Source organism: Eriocheir sinensis, chromosome 14 (genome assembly GCF_024679095.1).
Source record: "Eriocheir sinensis breed Jianghai 21 chromosome 14, ASM2467909v1, whole genome shotgun sequence".
In the NCBI taxonomy this organism is placed as follows: domain Eukaryota; kingdom Metazoa; phylum Arthropoda; class Malacostraca; order Decapoda; family Varunidae; genus Eriocheir; species Eriocheir sinensis.
The window spans coordinates 11,433,865-11,455,252 of NC_066522.1; the positions used below are offsets into that span (position 1 = coordinate 11,433,865).

General features: G+C 42.9%; 1 protein-coding gene across 3 annotated transcripts in view; it reads left to right on the forward strand.

Moving 5' to 3' along the window:
• The first annotated feature begins 1,450 nt into the window (after window positions 1–1,450).
• The window catches only part of LOC126998447 (putative neural-cadherin 2), a 127,178-nt gene continuing 107,240 nt past the window's right edge, over window positions 1,451–21,388 (forward strand). The window contains exon 1 of one of the 3 annotated variants that reach the window (XM_050860133.1): window positions 1,451–1,621. In XM_050860133.1, the coding sequence (XP_050716090.1) occupies window positions 1,573–1,621 (49 nt within the window). In that variant the 5' untranslated portion in view covers window positions 1,451–1,572. The remainder of the gene's footprint in view (window positions 1,622–21,388) is intronic. The other 2 variants (XM_050860132.1, XM_050860131.1) reach the window with 2 other exon arrangements.

Consider the following 21,388-nt stretch of genomic DNA (forward strand, 5'->3'; position numbering starts at 1 on the left):
CTCCACCCGAAGCCCGAACCCCCACCCCCCCACCCTCCAGCTGGTGATATTCTAAGTGGCAAAAGTTATGGAGATTGCGTCCCGTTTGCAGCCCTGTGTTCCGAGTGAATAATTGTTGATCAGAGGAAGGAAAGGATGATGTACGGTTAGGATTGGACTATATGATTACCACCACCACCACCACTACCATCACCACCATCACCACCACCACCACTACCATCACCACCATCACCACCACTACCACCACCACCACCACCACCACCATCACTACAAACACCACTACCACCACCACCACCATCACCATCACCACCACCACCACCACCATCACTACAAACACCACTACCACCACCACCATCACCACCATCACCACCACCACCACCACCATCACTACAAACACCACCACCACCACCGCCACCATCACCACCACCACCACCACCACCACCGTTAACCCTTTGAACCTCCACCACCATCACCACTACTACCACTACCACCATCCCAAACTCCATTAATATCACCATCCTCATCCCATCTGGTGACCCCATCATTAGAAGCTTTCATCATCACCACCACCACCTTCATCACCACCACCACCTTCATCACCACCACAACTCCACCAACAATATTCACTGCCCCCCCCCCAAACCAACCCATTTCACCACAATCATTACCTCCACATTCTGTAACACCTCCACTAACACCATCACCAGAGGGTTTTAGCACCACCACTACCATCACGAGCCATTATCACCATCATCAGTTTTACCATCACCATTACAACCACCATACTCACCACCACCGCTAACCCCACCAACATCCGCTTCTACCATTACTTCCTAATCTAACCCTAACCTAACCTGAGCTAACCAAACCATCGCCAGTGCCGTAGACCATTTCCACCATCAGTACTTACCATTACTTTCGTCGTTGCTACTACTACTCACTGCCACCACTGTCACAACCACTGTCACAACCACTGTAACTGCCACAACCCACCGCATGCTCTCATCTTTTCATCCAAGCTTCGTTACGTTAAGACATGAGAGATAAGCTCCTTCCACTCTCCTTCACGGCCTTTCCCGACGCCTGCCATTGGTTACCTAAAGAAAGCTCTCCCTTTTCATTCACTTTCCATCCAGTTATATGTCGTTTTAGTTGTTATATGGTGGTCTCGTTTGTTAGTCTGTGTAGGAGTTACCAGGCCTGACCCACAAACGTAAGATCTGAAGATTACTCATATTTTTCTTCATGATCGATTGCCAGCCACCAGCCTTCACCCGTTTTGTCTCTTCACCGTGATCATGCCCTCCTTGACTGCTTGGTGACCGGCATACGCGTTGGTGGTTTAGGTGGGGGAATTAAAAAGAATTATAGATGTCCTAGGATGAAATAACGTGCTTTCCATCCAAATCGCCATACTTAGACCTCTAGAAATAAAATTAAAAAAAAGCAATAATAATAATCCTACACAGACTATTCAGGAAAGTATAAGCGAAATAGTAATATAAATCCTACGCTCACGACTACCACAATTACCACTACCCACCACCACCACCACCACCACTGCCTCTCAAGATGGACCCCGGCAAGATCTTTCAAATCATCACCAACAGCACCCTCCTAGGTAAGTGTTCCCCCCGTGTTGTCTTAAGGGAAGAGCTGCGAGGGTGATGAGGAGAGGAAGCTTGCCCCCCACCCCTCCCCGCCCCCCTGACATTCACTTCGCTACAGGTGGAGAGGATGGGGTGACCCGTCAAGCCACAAAGGTCACGGCAAAGAAGGTTGAAGACAGTACAGTCACCGCAAAATGGCAAAGCACCTCCCTATGAAATCACTGTAATAGGCTTTCCCTCGTTTTTTTTTTTTGTTGTTGTTGTTATTGCGGTGACAGGATTAGCACTCGCCACCTTTTTACTTTAGACCTATTTCCAGGGATTCGTTTCACAATTAGTGCTCTCATGCTTGACTGTTGAAAGGGCGTAAGGCTTATGTTTTTTTTTTGTTTTTGTTTTTTGTATTGTATGAAGGTTCTGCGTTTTAAGTGTTTGTTTGTTTGTTTTTTCATGCTCCGTAACGGTCATTATAAAGTTACGTTATGATCTTGCGTTAGGAAGAGTGTGGTACGATGTTGTTCATGCTTTTGCTATGCTTCAGTCTCTCTCTCTCTCTCTCTCTCTCTCTCTCTCTCTCTCTCTCTCTCACACACACAAAAAAACAAAAAAAAGAATCACAAGCACTCCATCACCAACACCAACATGGGGTGTCTGAGGAGGCGGGGCAGTGACCGAACACACACAAACACTCAAGGTGTCCTTCACCCTTTGCCTCTTTCATCGTCGGTCACCCTGAGATCCGATGCCAACAACCACTCATTCACCGCCCATTCACTTCGATCAGAGTCTTTCAACGACGGGCGGCGAAGTGTGTCTCAGCGACTTACACGCGTTGAGAGGCTCGAGAGGCACACACGACTACCGGTTTCTAAGAAGTTAATAAAAGGTGATTAGGAGATAATTAGGGGGGCCCACGTTCACCGCGTGATGGACGACGCGAGTTCCGACACCCCGCGGTTCAGTCAGGGTGCTATGAGTGGCGCCAACTACCCACAAACCGTCCTGAAGACCACCCATCACCCCCCCACCAGCGGACTAGAGAAGGAAATGTCCAATCCACGAGCGGCGTGGGCAGCAGGCGCCAACAATGGAAGATGGCTGCACTACACTGCGCCAGAACGGCCTGAACGGGCAATCAGCCCCACCTGGAAAGAGCCCTGGGCCAACCCGCAGCCCCACCAGGGAAGATGCCTACCCAACGGGCACTACTTAGCAAAAAAAAAAAAAAATTTGATGGACAGGTACGCGGCTCACCACCAGAAGAAGACAGGAAAAGTATGAGACTGAATGTTATTGCCGAGGCTGGAGTGCACGAGTATTACAGGAAAATGTTGAAAAATATATGCATGAAGTTGTAATTGTTGGTAGCTATATAGATCAAATGGAATTAATCTGATGTACGGTACTGTGGATGTGTTCGAGGAAACCGGTTGAAAAGAAAATACTTGCTCAAAACTATTTAAAAAGTGAATTAAACCGATGTCTGCTGCTACACGTGCGTGGTAGAGAACTTGCTGCAGATATCAATGAAAGGAAATATAACTGGGGTACGACGTATATCTGTCCTGGGAAGCAGCCTGGCTGATGCTTCGTTAATAAGACACAAACACGAGCACCCCGCGCCCCTCCAGGAGCAGTAAGTAGCGGGCTTTTTTTTCATTATTCTTTTTTTTTACGTCCCTGCACTGTCACCTCTGCAGTAAAATAAATAAAAAAAACGCACACCAGATCCTCCCCTGAAACACACTACTGAAAGGGTTCATCCGAAGAAAAGAACGTAAGACTTCAGTAATCAGCAGCAGCACCTTTTGAAATGATTTTAATACCAAGTGGACTATGAGCGGAGATATGAACGGCTTCCAACGATAAAACGATAATAATAATCAAATTTGTGTTTATTTTTTATATGTAATTATAGGAATTCTGTATTAGACACGTATGGCTGCCTGCTGCGTATGTGTTTGCGTGAGTGTGTGTGTGTGTGTGTGTGTTGTTGTTGTTGTTGTTGTTGTTGTTGTTGTTGTTGTTGTAGCAGTTATAGTAGCAGTAGTAGCAGTAGCATCACTCGTCCTCCAAATGTTCATACTTAGTAACAAAATAACAAAGTAATTCGCAACGCAAGGTTTACACGCGGATTTTTGGGGTGTGGGATACTGTTCACATTTAGTTTATCGACTTAAATCTCCGTAAACCTTTTGTCACAATTAGCAGCAGGGAACTGATCATCAAAATTTCCACCAGATTGCCGCAGAGTTTATGACGAAGAGTTCGAAGCAATAAAAAGTCTACGGCAACAGCCAGTCATGTTTGCATTACCCGACAACTCCCATGATTGACAAGGCGAACAAGCGAGATCCATCACCACACAGTACAGCTGTATTCTACCTCAAAGATATCAGTCACATGTCAGCAGGACGAATAACGAATAACGATGATCATTCTTCGTATCATAATGAACTCTTTCTTCTTTCCCCCGCAGCCAATCATTCCTCCCCACTCCCCTGCTTCATACATTTAACAGTCGTTATCACATATTTTTCGTTATTTCTTGGTTAGTGACATAATTATAAAAAAAAACGGTCAGAAAACGAAAAAATAGAGCTTAAGTAATTACGAAACTGTTTATTTCAGATGACACACACGAGGAGTCCAAACGTAGTTAGTATTTGTTATCGTGTGATGCGAGCACGTTCAATAGAGATGCCTCGGAGGTATGGACTGGAGTATGAAATGAGAGATGGAGTTCAATGTGAAGAAATGTCATGTTATGGAAATAGGAAAGAGTGAAGGGAGACCAAAATGGACATATGGAATGGGAGATGGAGAAATATTAAAAGTTCGAGAAGAGAGAGATCTGGGAGTTACAATACAAGATAATCAACAGTCTGAGAGTCATGTAAATAGGATATCCGATGATTCTTATAGAAAGGTAAGAAATATAGGAATAGCATTCCACTACATGGATAAGGATATGATGAAAAAGATAATAACCACTATGATTAGATCAAAATTGTAATGTGCAGAAACTGTGTGGTCTCCCCATACGAAGAAACACGTAAAAAAAAATAGAAAGAATACAGAGGATGGCAACGAAAATGGTTCCAGAACTGAAGGGATTGTCATATGAACAAAGGTTAAAGGCAATGGACCTGCCAACATTGGAAAAGAGAAGAGAAAGGGAAGACCTAATACAAATTTATAAATTATGGAATAAAATGGAAGAAGTAGACAATGAGGAGTTACTACTAAGAGAAGGAAGAAACACCAGCAACACACGAGAACACAGTAAAAAAATGAGAAAAGGAAGATGCTTGAAAGACAAAGAAATATAGCTTCTCGCAAAAAAAAAAAAAAAAAACATAGAGGTTTGGGACAGACTAAGTGAGGATGTAGTATCGGCGAAGAACGTGCACAGCTTTAAGGAAAAACTGGACAAATAAAGATATGGAGACGGGACCACACGAGCGTAATCCCAGGCGCTGTAAAACTACAACTAGGTAAATACACACACACACACACACACACACACACACACACACACACACACACACACACACACACACACACACACACACACACACACACACACACACACACACACACACACACACACACGCACACACAGGTTCCCCTTCCATTCTAACGGGCTTTCAACACCTTTCCATGAATCTTTCCGCTCCTTAACTCTCCTCCCCCCCTCACCCCACCCCCTCTTCTCCTTTATCAGCATCTCAAATTACTCGTCTCCCACCGCTTCTCGTATCTCTTCTGTTGACGCTTTACACACAATTTTCCACTCTTTACGATCATCACCTGCCATTCAGATCACCGGCAAAGCAGCAAAACCACCTTTAAATGACCGCTGGGAGCAAATCCAGGTGTATCCTCCGCCTATCTCTCCCATCACCTGTTAGCATTGTGCGTCGTCTCAGCCTCAGTCATAAACCTGCTATAATTGAACCTCCTATCGCGGGTTTCATTTCACGGTAGCGAACCCTCTGAACCCTGTGCTTGCTTTATCTCTCTCCACAAGCCAGTAAAGAATATACCTTGGCTCCTTTTGACTGAGGTGAATATTGACCTCAATTTTTTTACTCTCCTTTGATGTTAGAGTATTGCAAAAGTACTAAAGATAGACAGAAAGACGGACAGACAAAGACACCGATAGAAAAACAGGCACATAAACAGAGTAGAATAATAAGGAGACAGACTGACACCGGCAAGAAACAAATAGAAAAACAGGCAGACAAACACAGACAGACACTGACAAGCAGATAGAAACACATGCAAAGAAACACACACATACAGACATAGGCAAAAGGCAGATAGAAAGACAGACAAACACACACAGACATAGACAGAAAACGTATAGAAAGAAACAGGCAAACACAGACACAAACAAAACAAAAAAACAAACAAAAAGCAAGGAAACGTACTGACACTGAGACAGACAGACACAGGAATTTAAATAGACTGGCAGAGAGAGAGAGAGAGAGAGAGAGAGAGAGAGAGAGAGAGAGAGAGAGAGAGAGAGAGAGAGAGAGAGAGAGAGAGAGAGAGAGAGAGAGAGAGAGAGAGAGAGAGAAAGCAAACCAGACGATAAATTTCCATGAACAAAACAAAACAAAATACCGTAAACAAAAAACACCCAAGAATATTCTTCAACATTCTCATCCAGCTATTCCCCGATGGGCCACGGCGGGGAGGACATTAATGCTCAAGACACAAATAAAAGTATATAGTGTAGGTTTATGATGCTTTATACCACCACCGCTGCGCCATAACCCATAACAAAAGAGAAAGAAAAGGAAAACATCCCTATTCTCAGACACTTTCGGCTCTCACAACGAATATTCTTAAAGGCCACAATAAAGGAGATTAGTCGGGTTCTCAGGCGTGTTTTTCACATTCATGGTACAGACCGACCTTGCCAAACTATCGCTAGACTCACAACCAACGTTACCTGACTGTCGTACCCAGCAGATTGCATCTTCCATCTTCTGATCCATAACAGTTGCAAAGAAACATAAGTAATTAACGGCTTTAACAGTGACTTTAATCGAATACCGTTATTGGCGTGGCTACAAAAGTTAGAAGTCTGAAAGCTCTCTTCGACAGAGTGGAGTCTAAGGCTCTTCGTCTCATCAGCTCTCCTCCTGTTACTGATAGTCTTCTACCTCTTAATTTCCGCCACCATGTTGCCTCTCTTTCTATCTTCGATCGATATTTTCACGCTGACTGCTCTTTTGAACTTGCTAACTGCATGCTTCCCCCCCTCCCGCGGCCCCGCTGCACGCGACTTTCTACTCATGCTCATCCCTATAGTGTCCAAACCCCTTGTGCACGAGTTAACCAGCATCTTCACTCTTTCATCCCTTACGCTGGTAAACTCTGAAACAATCTTCCTTCATCTGTATTTCCTCCTGCCTACGACTTGAACTCTTTCAAGAGGAGGGTATCAGGACACCTATCCTCCCGAAATTAACCTCTCTTTCGGCCACCTTTTTTATTCTTTTTAGGAGCAGCGAGTAGCGGGCTTTTTTTATTAGTTTCCTTTTTTTGTGCCCTTGAGCTGTCTCCTTTGTTGTAAAAAAAAATCTGGTAACGCTGCTCACAACCTCTACGAAAGCCTTATTAAATGTAGGCGTTTTTAAGACCCTGAATGTTTGAGAATATGAGCCTTATAAGACAAAAATTAAAAGCATGCAAGTACTTAAGGTTTATTCTCTCGTCTGTAAGTAATAGAAAGTTTGATGGCGGAAGAGATGGCGACGCTACTCTATAATCTTCAATAAGAGGAATAGAAGGGTGTGACGCCTGCTAGAAACGCCTATAAACTGATCCTGATCCCCTATTACTGAAAGATCCACTCACTCACTTATATTTTTTTTCTTATAGGTTACAAAGTTTCAAAGGTTCTTGAATGCTCTCCACCTCTTACAAACAGAGCGATAACTGAGAGGGTACAGGATTCACACCTTATTGAGCTTCGCAAACCCCTATTGATTGAAACATTCACGCTTCTTCGATACACATTTATTGTCCTTTTGTACACTTCCTCTCTCAAATAAGTACGTATTCAGATTTTTTTGTAATTTTTCATACAACAAAGGAGACAACTCAAGGGCATAAAAAAAATATTAAAAAAAAGCCCGCTACTCGCTGTTGCTACAATGGTCTTTTCACGCTTTCAAAAATGAGATATACGATCGAACTAACTTTTTTTTTTTTTTTTTTTTTTTTGTATAGAGAGACGGCGAGGGTTACGTTGCGCTGTCTCTGTAAATATAATATACTTCCATTCTAGAGTACGTACGCCACCAGAAACACTTGTAATGCTTCGAACAGACATTTTACGCCTTCAAGAATGAGAAATATGACCGAATTATGTTTTTTTTTTTTTTTTTGTATACGGAGAGGGCGAGTGTAGAGTTGGGCTGACCATACGTAGATATATATACTTCCTCTCTTATATACTTCCACTCTTCATGCTTCCAAGGGCTTTTCGCGCTTTGAAGAATAACGAATACCACCGAACAAACTATTTTTTTTTTTTTTTTTTTTTTTTAAGTAAAGGGCGATGGTATAGCAACTATTGGCTGACTCCAGGTACATTTATATACTTCAATACTTGTATATCTCCATGCTTAATGCTTCAAAGGCCTTTTCACGACTTCAAGAATGAGAAATAAGGCCAAACTAACTAACTGCTTTCTTTATGGAATAGGGAAGGGACGAGAAGGATAACGTTGGGATGACTCTACGTGCATTCCAAACTTATATATTACCACTTTTAATGTTTCGAAGGCCTTTTCACGTTTTCAAAATGAGAAATAAGGCCGATCTAACTAACTGCTTTCTTTATCATGTAGGGAAAGGGTGAGGAGGATAGCATTGGGATGACTCGACGTGCATTCCAAACTTATATATTACCACTTTTAATGTTTCGAAGGGCTTTTCACGACTTCAAGAATGAGAAATAAGGCCGATCTAACTAACTGCTTTCTTTATCATGTAGGGAAAGGGCGAGGAGGTTAACGTTGGGATGACTGACTCCAGGTACGCTTCGCCCGGAATGTTTACCGCACGGCTCTCGCACCTCCTCCTCAATTAACGACGGACGGCGAGGAAACGTGTGGTGTGTGCCGCGCGGAAAAATTGTGGCTTCCTCCCATGAATGTGGTAGACGTCCGGCCATTATTATTTAGGGAAGTGACCATAAGGAGGAAAGGTATATGGAGGGAGGGAGAGAGAGAGAGAGAGAGAGAGAGAGAGAGAGAGAGAGAGAGAGAGAGAGAGAGAGAGAGAGAGAGAGAGAGAGAGAGAGAGAGAGAGAGAGAGATACAAACAAGCAGACAGACACAAACAGACAGACAGACAGATACAGAGACAGACAGAGACCTAGACAAAGACAGAAAAACCTTTAAACACAGAAGAAATAAAGCAAGCAAAAAGGATAGAGAAGAAATTAACAAAAAGACAAACAGACACAGACAGAAAGGTAACCAGAATGACAGAGGGAAGACGAAGAAAACAGACAGACAAAGAGACACAGTGAAAGTAGAGAGCAGCGAAAAAAAAAAGGTCAGAAATGAAGTAAAAAGACGAAGAAACGGATAGTCTAGCGGACACATAGACGGGTAGACAGACAACTAGACAGACAGACAGACGCAGACGGAAATAAACGAGCGCGGAGAGTAAGCCATTTCTGAGCTACTCTTCTTGTGCTGCGTCTCTCAATTATTCCTTTCCTCAGAGACTTGTTCCTTGTGTTCATATTGCTCTTCTTCTTCCTCCTCCTCCTCTTCCTCCTCCTCCTCCTCCTTCTCCTCTTTACCATCGTTCTATTTTTTTTCTCTTTCCTCTCATTTTACTCTTTTTTCTAATTTTTTTTTATCTTCTCTAGTTTTTTTGCTCCTTTTTTTCGAGTCTGGATTTCCTACTGTTCGTCTGTCTGTCTGTCTGTCTGTTTGTTTTTGCATGTCTGTTTTTCTATGTCTGTTTTTGTATCTGATTTTCTATGTCTGATTTTGTCTGTTTTTGTATGTCTAGTTTTGTAAGTCTCTCTCTCTCCCACTCTCTTCCACTCCCTCCCTCCAACTCCCCTCCTCCTACTCCTTCCCTCCCTCTCCCTCCCCTCCCAACCTCCCTATCTCTCCCTCCCTCCCTTCAATTTCCCTTCCCACACTCTCTACACTGAAGCTAAAAATACAACCTAACAATAAAACCTGCATCTAAGCACCAATATACAAGCATACGTAGTTACCCCGTAAAACACCCCCTTTCGCATTTTACACACACGCAATTTAAATACACAAAGGTTTCGTTTATCTCCTTATGGTAAACGGTTCCGAGACAAGAAGGCGTCCCAGGTTGGCTCTCTGCGTATTTTCCTGTAAGGCGATTCTATGTGTATGATCAGAGCAAACAACAGAACAAAAAGCTTCTTATTAGGGCCGCAATACTAAACATTTCGTCTCCCAGGTTCACATATTTGACAAGGCTTTCGTAGGAGTTTTGGGGCATTTCCAGGGGTAGTTTTATGACCCTGGTGGTAGTCTGACCCTTCTTCTGTACCGCGAACGTAAGGAAACAGTCATTAGAACGCGATTGATCCCCTCTTTGACCTTTCGAAATAGTTGATGTGAGAAGCGAAGGTGTCTTATAATACCAACCTTAATATTGTACGTACTGTCCTTCCTAAGCTCTGCCAGAATAAAACTTCCCTATTTTAAAACCCCACGTGCTTACCTTTTAGTGATGTGTGTGGGGGAGAGGAAAGGGAAACGTGTGTGCGTGTGTGTTTGTGTGAGGGTGGACGAGGGGGGGAGTGGGGGTAGTGTTGGTGTGTGTGTGTGTGTGTGTGTGTGTGTGTGTGTGTGTGTGTGTGTGTGTGTGTGTGTGTGTGTGTGTGCGTATATTGTCCTCTTTATATATTCATTGCATTTGTCCAAGGAATATAAAACGCTTAACGAATCTGGTAAAATAGAAGAACTGGAGTGTAGACAAGCAAGCCGAGCGTGAGTTGCCTGCGAGAGGAGAATATTCGGGGAAATGTTTAGTCTTGCAGAGCTGGTGTTGTTTTTTTCTTCGCTCTCTGCTACTTGTGAAACCCAGACAAAGGATGCGCAGGGGAAGGCAAAATAAGAGAAGATGAATTAGTAGTAAAAGAAGTTGAGGAAGGAAGGAAGGAGGAGGAGGAGGAGAAGGAGGAGAAAAAAAGTAGTCATAAGTGCAAGGAGAGGCAAAAATGAAGAACAATAATATAAAAAAAAAGCAAAAACAAGAACTACAACAACAAGAACACGAACAAGAAAAAAAATGAGAGAAAAAAATGTAAAAAAAAAACACATATATGAAAAAGAAAGTTAAAAATATATGCACATAAGCAAACTGAAAGCACTACCACAGCGACCTGAGATTTATTGCCGCATACATCACACAAGGCAAAGGAACTGCTGTGACACGAGGGAGACGAGGTGGAATAACCAAGAAAAATGAAACCTTATCATTGCAGCGGCAGAAAGTGGTAATACGCAATGGACGTTCGATAACCTTGATAAAAAAAAGACGAAAGAGATTTATGACGCATCAGTACCCCAGTGATGATGTATATTAATGTTTAGTGGAATCAAAAGCATATAAAAGAAAAATGGATTATAAGAACGTGGAGTAAGAAACTGCATTGATTAGCGATAGACCGATTTTGAAGGCTTGAATAGATGATTAAACTGGGTGCTTGAATATTTACTCTTCTAATATTTGGCGAACTTAGTATCATTCACTGCCTCTCAAACTCAATTTCTCCTTCTAACAACTCGACACAACCTCCCAGACTTCAATTCCCTATATTTTGATAACACACAACGGTCCCCTTCTACATTGAAAAATAAATAAATAAACATTCTCGGTGTATCCCTAACCCATAATCTCAGCTGGAAAACTCGAGCACAGCCTTCTTTTGCCTATATTTCCTCCTTTCTATTACAAACTCTTTCAATACCGGTGTTTCAAAATGCCTCCCTAACCAAAACTGATAACTCGTTTTTGGCATCCTCTTCGCTATTCATTTTCAGGACAGCAGTGTTACGGTTTTACTCTCTGTTCAGGTTCGCTCGTCGCCTGCCTCCCTTGACGCAGAAGAATTTTTTTTACACTTGTATTTATTGAAGGGTTTCCAGCTTTCTGAGGGAGTGATGTCTGCTGCGAAAAGATAACGTTGTTGCAGAATATAGAAATCAATATATTATTTTCATTATAAGAGGCGAAGCAGGCAGAGAGCGAGGAGTGCGAACACTTAACGCTGCCTGTTCAGAAGTCCCCAAACACCTGAGACTCCGAGAAAGAGAAAGTGATAGTGAAAGCGAAGAGAAAGGAGAAAGAGGACAAAAGAATATAGGAGATTATAGAAATGGAGACAGACAAAGGGGTAGAATAATAAATATCTCAGAATACACGACAAGCAAATTAATTAAGTAAGAACAACTATTTACCTTTATTGCTACGAAGGAGTGGAAGAGTGGAGTGTTAGGTGGATGATAGTGGAACGAGTGCAATGAACATGAGTGTGAAAAGGGAGAATGTGGGATGGAAGTGGAAGTAGGTACATAAACAGACGTGGTAGGCAGGTGCGAATTTCTATTTAAAACTGAAACCCACTAAGTCAGGAATATAATGTTTAGTGGTAAAGTCAGAAACTGGAGTATTAGGTGGATGATAGTGGAAAGGGTGCATGAGTGTGGGAAGGGAGTTAGTGGAGAGAGAGAACAGTGGGCAGAGTAAAGATACTGACGTGATAAGCAGGTGCGAGTCTCGATTAAAAATGCAACCCACTAAGTGTGTGTGTGTGTGTGTGTGTGTTTAGTGGTAAAGTCGGTCACAAAATATTCAGGGAAATGTTTAGTCTTGCAGAGCTGCTGTTGTTGTTTTTCTTCGCTCTCTGCCATTTGTGAAACCCAGACAAAGGATGCGCAGGGGAAGGCAAAATAAGAGGAGATGAAGAAGTAGTAAAAGAAGTTGAGGAAGGAAGGAAGGCGGAGGAGGAGGAGGAGGAGGAGAAAAATAAGTAGTCAAAAGTGCAAGATGAGAGGCAGAAAACTATCGTGGAAGGGTGAGTGTTATCATAAATATGGAATCAGGGAAAGGGGCAGCAGGGGGAGGAAGGCGGGGTAGGAAAGAAGGGAACGGAAGAAGGACGGAGGTGAAAGTTGGCGGCGATAGAAAGATGGGAAGGAAGAGAAAAGAAGCTCCGGGCAATGGACTGAGTTAATGGAGAAGAAGCAAGTTTGGAAGTGGGTGCTGCAGAGGAATTTTAGGAACGACGAAAGTAGAAAGCGATAAAAAACGTGACTTCTGGGTATACACGCAAAGATGGACGGGAGCGTTAGGAACATAATAAAAAATAGGAGAGATACAAATGAGAACACCGAGAGGGAGGAGGAGAGGAGGGCAGAGAACAAGTTTAACATATGAGCATCAAAAACACGTGCATGGAACAGTTACGTGGCGCTTGTTACCGGCAGTTAGAGCTAGGCAGTACAATTATGAGGAGGCGTGAAACAGCGCAGCGTGACGGGGAGTGTGAGGGACGAGGCGGAAAAGCGAAAAGGCAAAATGATGACGGAAGGAAGAGAAGGAAACACGACCCAACACGCCGCCGCCGCACACTTATGAAATTGCACGACGTAATGTTTTAATGAGGGGAGCACGGCTGGCAATCCTCTCCGGCACACGAACATGAATGCATATACCCTCGCTAAGCCCACGTCATCAACCCTGCAACTAAACAGAAATACGTACAAAAAAGGTATAACGAGGCGCGAACTTCACACAAGCCCGTAATTTCATCCTGTGTAATACCTGGACTTCGCTTTACATCACATTATATTCTTTCCGCTTTTCGCCCTAAAAATGATGTTTGTGAATATAGTGGGATGGAGAAGCCGCCTCGCCGCCAAGCAAAACCACCACCACACTGTTTAACGAGCCACTGGGAGCGCTGATGCAAACTGGAAAGCCACACTAACATAACATTACATCAAATACAGGTTTTTTCCGCCGGTTATGATGAGGTCCGTGATGCGTGTGTGGTGCATGGGCCGTGTCGCCTGCAAACACTTCCACTTCATGCTATAATGAGTCCCCTGGGAGCGGAGAGGCGCGGAAGAAGGTTGTTATTTTCCGCGCGTCTTGGTAGCTAGTCCTTGAGACCATCCAACTTTTGACACCTTTCGTTGCGGCGGCGAGCAACAACATCCGGGAGCAGCACGATGCCTGCCAGCCTGTCTACCTCCTGCCTCGCCAACCCGCCTGCCCCGACGCTGCGCCATGCTGTGTTGTTTATACGTATTTGAACGCTGCTCCTGCTGTTGGGGCTGGTGGTGCCTGGGGTTCACCGTCAGCACAGGAACAATAAACCTTCATCACCAAATACCGTGAAGTTGGTTGGGTTGGTTGGCTGAAGGTTCCCGGAAAATTGCCATGAAAATTTTCCTCACCAAGAGCCATAAAGGTGGTGGTGTTGGTGGACGTCCTTTGGTTTCGTAACTATTTTTTTTAAGGGCAAGGGAAGCAGGGCAAGGGCAAAAAACATAAAACAGGAAAGTCCGCTAGGCGCTGCTCTAAGAAAACAGAACGAGAGGCCAAAAGAGAGGTCAAACACGGCGCCCTTAAGCTTACGTTGAAAAAAAGTTGTTAGATTTTCTTTCGTCGGTGTGAATTCTTATATTTTTTATGGTGTCCTTAAATTTAAATGATGCAAAGGGTGTGAGTCTACCGCTAGGTGCTGAAAATAAAAAATAAAAAGCTCAAACGCACACCTTATAGAAGACATAAAACAAGCCAGAGTGAGCATTGTTTGTTATATATCTTTTTTCTTAATATTCTGCTTATACTTTCCATTTACTATCATGCTCATCCAAGCCACGACCAAAACTCAGATTTTTATTTAAATGCGATGTTGTTGTTTTTTCTTGATGTGATAAAAAAACTGACAACTATATTTTGGTCATAATGAAGAACTATTATGCCTTCTGAGTAGCGGTGCGGCCTTTCCCCTTCCATGATTTTCACAGCCAAACACACTTCATCCCATTCAGAGGCCGTTTTTCTCTCCATATCCAAAAGGCGCTGCAAAATAATTAGTCTCTCAGCTGACGGCTCGATTAATGTGCTGCTCGCTTCCCCCATCTACCAGACACCGGGTTACTGACCTATTCCCCCATGATTTATTTATTCCCTTTCAAAAGCCTTTATTTCCTTCTACTTCTAAAAGGCATTGCAGAATTATGAGTTTCTCGGCTGTCGGCTTGACTACTCTGCTGCTCGCTCTCCCTCGTCCGCCAGACCAGACCAGGCTAATGACTTACTCTCCCATGATGTTCACTCAAATTTACTTCAGCCCGTTCACAACCCCTTTTTGTCCTTCCACTTCCAAAAGGCGTTACAGAATAATTAGTTTCCCAGCTGACGGCTTGATTACTGTGCTGCCCCGGCTAATATCTTACTCTACCATGATTCTCATAATCAAAATTTACTTCAGCCCGTTCACAACCCCTTTTTGTCCTTCCACTTCCAAAAAGCATCGCAGAATAATTAGTTTCCCGGCTGACGGCTCGATTACTGTGCTGCCCCGGCTAATATCTTACTCTCCCATGATTCTCATAACCAAAATTTACTTAAACCCATTCATGATCCATTTTTTTACCTTCCACTTCCAAAAGGCGTTACAGAATAATTAGTTTCTCGGCTGACGGTCTGATTACTGTGCTGCCCCGGCTAATATCTTACTCTACCATGATTCTCATAACCAAAATTTACTTAAACCCATTCATGATCTTTTTTTTTTCCTTCAACTTCCAAAAGGCGTTACAGAATAATTAGTTTCCCGGCTGACGGTCTGATTACTGTGCTGCCCCGGCTAATGACTTACTATCCCGTGATTCTCATAACCAAAATTTACTTAAACCAATTCATGATCCATTTTTTTCCCTTCCACTTCCAAAAGGCGTTACAGAATAATTAGTTTCTCGGCTGACGGTTTCATTACTGTGCTGCTTGCTTCCCCCGTCCACCAGACACCGCCTAATGACTTACTCTCCCTTGGTTAACTTGATCCCATTCAGAAGTCTTTTTTCCCTTCCACTTCCAAAAGGTGTAGCAGAATTATTAGTTTCCCGACTGACGGTTTGATTACTGTGCTGCCCGTTTCCCCCGTCCGCCAGACAACGAACTACTGACAGTCTGATGCTGAAGCCGTTACTCACTGCCAAAGCACCCCCGAGCCCCGCCATGCACGAGTATACACCCCAACGCCAGGACGGACTCAGGAATTGCTCATGTCACGTCTCGGTCCTCCAGAAAATGTTGCCCAAAGTTCCGTGGGTGCAGTTTTGTTGGTGAAGGGCTGGGTGTGGTGGAATGCACGAAGGGACGGCTGGTAAGATGTGATAACGCCTAAAGACAACCAAGTAAAAAGCAAAAAAGAAATTAACGGTTAACAGCAAAAAAATAACCCCAAAAAAATATCCACTCAAAAAATACCCAAAGAAATAATCAGGGAAAAAATACCCAATTAAAAATAAAAAAAGATAATGGGATCAACTTAAAAAAAATACTCTAGGATATACCCAAAAAATACCAGATTAAAAAGAAAAAAAAAGATAATGGGTTCAACTTCAAAAAATACTCTAGGAAATACCCAAAAATACCCAATTAAAAAGTAAAAACAAATATATAATGGGCTGTACTTCAAAAATACCCCCAAAATACCGAACAAAAAGATACCTCATTAAAATGCAAAAATGGAAGATTGTGGGTTGGACTTCAAGAAATACCCCCAAAAAATACCCAAGCAAAAAATACCCAAGCAAAAACAGATCCAATTATAAAGCATAAAGAACATAATGGGTTGGACCCCAAAAAATACCCCAAAAAATACTCGAGCCAAAAAATACCTAATTAAAAAGTAAAAAAAATATCATGGGTTGGACTTCAAATGTTTTATTTTATCAATCCTGCTTCCGCTCTCAGAAAGGAAAACGGTAATAGCACTTTTTTTCTACTTTTCATCCCGAAGATTCTTAATTAAAAGCAAAGAATAAGGTGGGCTGGGCTTTAAACGTTTCTTTTTTTTCAGCCCTGTTTAAGCTGTCCAGAGGAAACGGGAATATTAAAGTGTTTTTTTATATATTTTCAGCCAATATATTTCCCTACCTAACAAATACATAAATTCCCTAAGTTTATATTTCCCTATGAAACAAAATCAAAACCCAGAAGTCTATTTTTTTAACATTTTCACCATTTTCTTTACAATTTCCACCATTTTTTTTACATTTTACATTCAACATATTAACTCATTCCTTCCTTTGCATCCCTGAGCGCGAGTGATAAAAAAACGCCATTATTAAACTCTCCTCATCTAGAATAAATGCGGAACTCGAATATATATTTTTCCCCTCATTCCTTCCTGCCTTCCTTCCTTCCTTCCTTCCACTCCGTCCCTCAGCAAGAATAATAAAAAAGAGGGACCGGATATAAAAAGTAGCCAGACCTGGAACCCCCTAATCTTTTTTTCATCTTTTTAAGGGGAAGGGATGGGGAAGGGGGGAAGGGGAGGGGAGGGGAGGTGTTTTTCCTTCTTCCCCTGCATCTCTCAGCATAAAGGATGAAAAGATAGAAACTGAAGCTGGAGAAATATCACACGAAAATCTTACCCATCTCTCTCTTTCCCTCTCCCTCTCCCTCCCCCCCTCTCTCTCTCACCATCATTATCCTTCTACACTCGTCTTTATGTATTGCTTAGCGTGCAAAGTGAGTCTCGTGCCGAATTAATTGTTATGTAAATGATGTATGTTTGTCACCTCTTTTAACTCACTCTCTCTCTCTCTCTCTCTCTCTCTCTCTCTCTCTCTCTCTCTCTCTCTCTCTCTCTCTCTCTCTCTCTCTCTCTCTCTCTCTCTCTCTCTCTCTCTCTCTCTCTCTCTCTCTCTCTCTCTCTCTCTCTCTCTCTCTCTCTCTCTCTCTCTCTCAAATTATCTACCAAACTACATATCTACCAAACTACCTATCTACCAAACAATCTATCTATTGAACTGTCTATCTGTTGAACCATCTATCAAGGTCTCTATCAATCTACTAAACCATCTATCAAATTATCTGTCTACCTATCAAAGCACCTATCAACTCTATCAGTCAAACTCTATTAATCAAACTCTATCAATCAAACTCTATCAATCAAACTCTATCCATCAAACTCTATCCATCAAACTCTATCAACCAAACTCTATCAATCAAATTCTATCAATAAAACTTTATTAGCTAAACTCTATCAATCAAACTCTATCAATCAAATTCCATCAATCAAACTCTATCAATCAAACTCTATCAATCAAACTCTATTAATCAAACTCTATAAATCAAACTCTATCCATCGAATTCTCTATCTATCAAACCATCTATCTATGAAACTACCTATCTGTCATACCATCTACGAGTATCTATCAAACTCTCTACCCGTCTCTACTCTCTCTTTGTCCGTTCACCTTTTACATGACCTGAGGCAGAATTTCATAGCAGCGGCGGCGGCGAGTCCGAGGTTGCTGCTTTCTTTCGCTGCAGACCCTGACCCGAGGAATGACAGGTGGCCTCGATTTATATGAAAGGTGAGTTTTCTTTCAAGATTCCGCAATAAGTCGCACACACAAAAAAAAGAGACATATATATACTTTTGCTACCTCTTCGTGCATATCTGACTGTGGTGGTGGTGGTGGTGGTGGTATGAGCTGCATCGGTATCCATTTCGTTTTCTTTTTACATTTGCGCTTCGACATTAAACTGTCTGTCATTATATTTACCGTTACGTGAGATTCCTCCATAACTCAACAAAATCAATCTCTTCTCTTCTCTTCTCTTCTCTTCTCTTCTCTTCTCTTCTCTTCTCTTCTCTTCGCTCGCTCGCTCTCTCTCTCTCTCTCTCGAAGCTTAAGAGCACTACAGCACATAAGAGAAATTTGTAAGCCATTAAGCATCATTAATCTTGATAGCCTAATATAGCACCTCCCGTTACTGCCTGACACTCTGCTCCGGTCAACTCCATCATATTATTTTTCATGGTGTTGTGCCGTTAAAATTATGCAAACAGAGCTTCATCCATCGTTGCCTCAGTTAAAGAACCTAAGTAGGAGTCCATCCGATATTGACCGCTGTTTTGACCTCCCTTTTTTTTTTTATTGGTGGAGGAGTGCTTAGTGGGGCTTTGTTGTTGTTGTTGTTGCTGTTGTTGTTGTTGTTGTTGTTGTTGTTGTTATTTTTTCCCGTTTGGCTGCCTTCCTTGCTATAAAAAGATGATGAAAATAGAAATCAAGGTGAGGAAGTAATTATGTTTCCTCCTTTTCGTTAGTTTTCATGAAGTACATCGTTCGTTTTACTGATGTGTCGTTAAAATGATGGAAACGAAAGTCCATCCAACGTCGTCTCATAAACAGAACTGCGAATAAGAGTCACGAGGTATAAAAAGTTGAGCCGATAATTCCGTTTCCTTTCGTTTTCACATTTCACGTAATTTATCGCTCGTGTTGCTGATATGCCGTTAAAATGATGCGAAAGAAAGCTCATCCAACGTTCCCTCATAAAAAGGAACTAACTATAAAAAGAATCACGGGTAATAAAAAGCTGAGACCGATATATTTTCTTCCTTTTCACTGGTCAGTTTCCAGTAGACACAAAAATACAAAAACTGTGGATCCCGTGAAGAGAAAATATATAATGCAATACTAATATGTGTGTGTGTGTGTGTGTGTGTGTGTGTGTGTGTGTGTGTGTGTGTGTGTGTGTGTGTGTGTGACCACCACAACCACCAACCACAACGACGAAAACCTTCACCATAACCACCATCACCACCACAATCACCAACCATCACGATTAACACTACCACCACAATGAGTCCCACCACACCACACCCTCCCTTTAACTTTAAGAAACATCAAGTGCAATAAAATCCTAGCTAGCGTTTTTTTTTTTTTTTTTTTTTTTTGAGCTGGTCCCTTTAACGTAATGAAACCTGGTGTCGCAACTCACAATATTTCCCTCCAATCAGTCTACTGCGGCGACCCAACACAAGACCCAGCGACCCAGCGACAGACAAATCCTTTCAGCTCTATTTCTGAACCCGCAATATCACCGTCTCCTCGTGGCGCCCTGGTATACATGATTCTTCTTGGCTTCCACTACACCAGTACTTTGGCTTCGTAAAAAAAATAAAAAAAAAATAAAAAAAAGCTTCCCCTATAATTAAAATCCATGGGTTTCTCTCGCCCTACACACACACACACACACACACACACACACACACACACACACACGAGTCCGGGTCATAGAAAACAAGTAAATAGACAATAGAGCATCATGTAACATCAGCTGGAGTGAGGGCAAAGACGAAAAAAAATGACATAGCTGATTTTCCTGACGGTCTTCTTTACTATCCACGCACTTATTAGTTCTGGCACGAGTCATAGAAAACAAGTGAATATACAAAACCACGAAACACAAAGTGGAGTGAGGGCAAATACAGAAGGAAATGACAGCTGAGTTTCCAGTGTCAGTCCTTATTAACTATCCATGTACTAATTAAATCTGCCATGGGTCACAGAAAGCATCACGGAACATATTAGCTGGAGTGTGACCGAGGCCGGGAGGAAACTATATGGCTGAGTTTCCTGAGTGCGTCCTTATTAACTATTTACACACTAATTAGATCTGGTACTATGGGGAGGCGTCCTATACACACGGCGGTACGAGTTGCCTGCTTTAATAACGAGAGGGCACATTCCGCTGGTAGAGTCTCTTAGCTACTCGCAAACTGTCTTCTTCTCCCTTTATGAAGAGACGCGATACCAGAGGAGTCTTTGTTGGGGGATCTACACGCGTGGCCTTATTGGCGTCTGGAGTAATGTTTGTGTGGTGATGATGGAATCCGTGTATTAGTATTTCGAAAAGGGGAACTGAGGTGTGTGTGTGTGTGTGTGTGTGTGTGTGTGTGTGTGTGTGTCAAGATCATCATGAAGGGATAAACGTGACAAACATTCTCCTAGAGCTAGATTCTCTCTCTCTCTCTCTCTCTCTCTCTCTCTCTCTCTCTCTCTCTCTCTCTCTCTCTCTCTCTCTCTCTCTCTCTCTCTCTCGACCTCAGAGCAGCACGGTACAGTGCAGTGCAGTATGGCTTGCTGCTCTCAACACTCCCTTCGCTGTCTCAGGCGTGGGGCTGGATACTCCCCCCACCCCCCTCACAGGCCATCGACACACTAAAAACACTGAAACTATTTCGTAACCGTGGCCGCCGGGCAGGGCGTTGTGTTCAGCGAGGCATCAAAACAATTACGAGTGTGCGCCCGGTGACTAATATAGTGAAGAAAAGCGAATACAAACACTTTGAAGTGCCGCGCGTGTGGTACAACATCCCCTCAGTGCTGATGTCCAACGTCACCTCCCTGAACAACAAGCTTGACGAGGTTATTACCACAGTGAGAACCATCAACCCGGACATAGTGGCAATCACGGAACCCTGGCAAGTGACCCCAGAACTGTGCCAGGTGGACGGGTACAGTACTTGATGTGGACGTTCCCGATGAGGTGGAGGCAATGTGGATCAAAGCCACCCCCTCCCGCCACCCCCGCCAGGTTGACGCCATCATACTAGTACAGTGTACAATCCACCCCGCTCTCCCTCCGGCCCTGCGTTAGTGAACCATCTCATCAATACAGTGGACGCTACACGTGTTAAG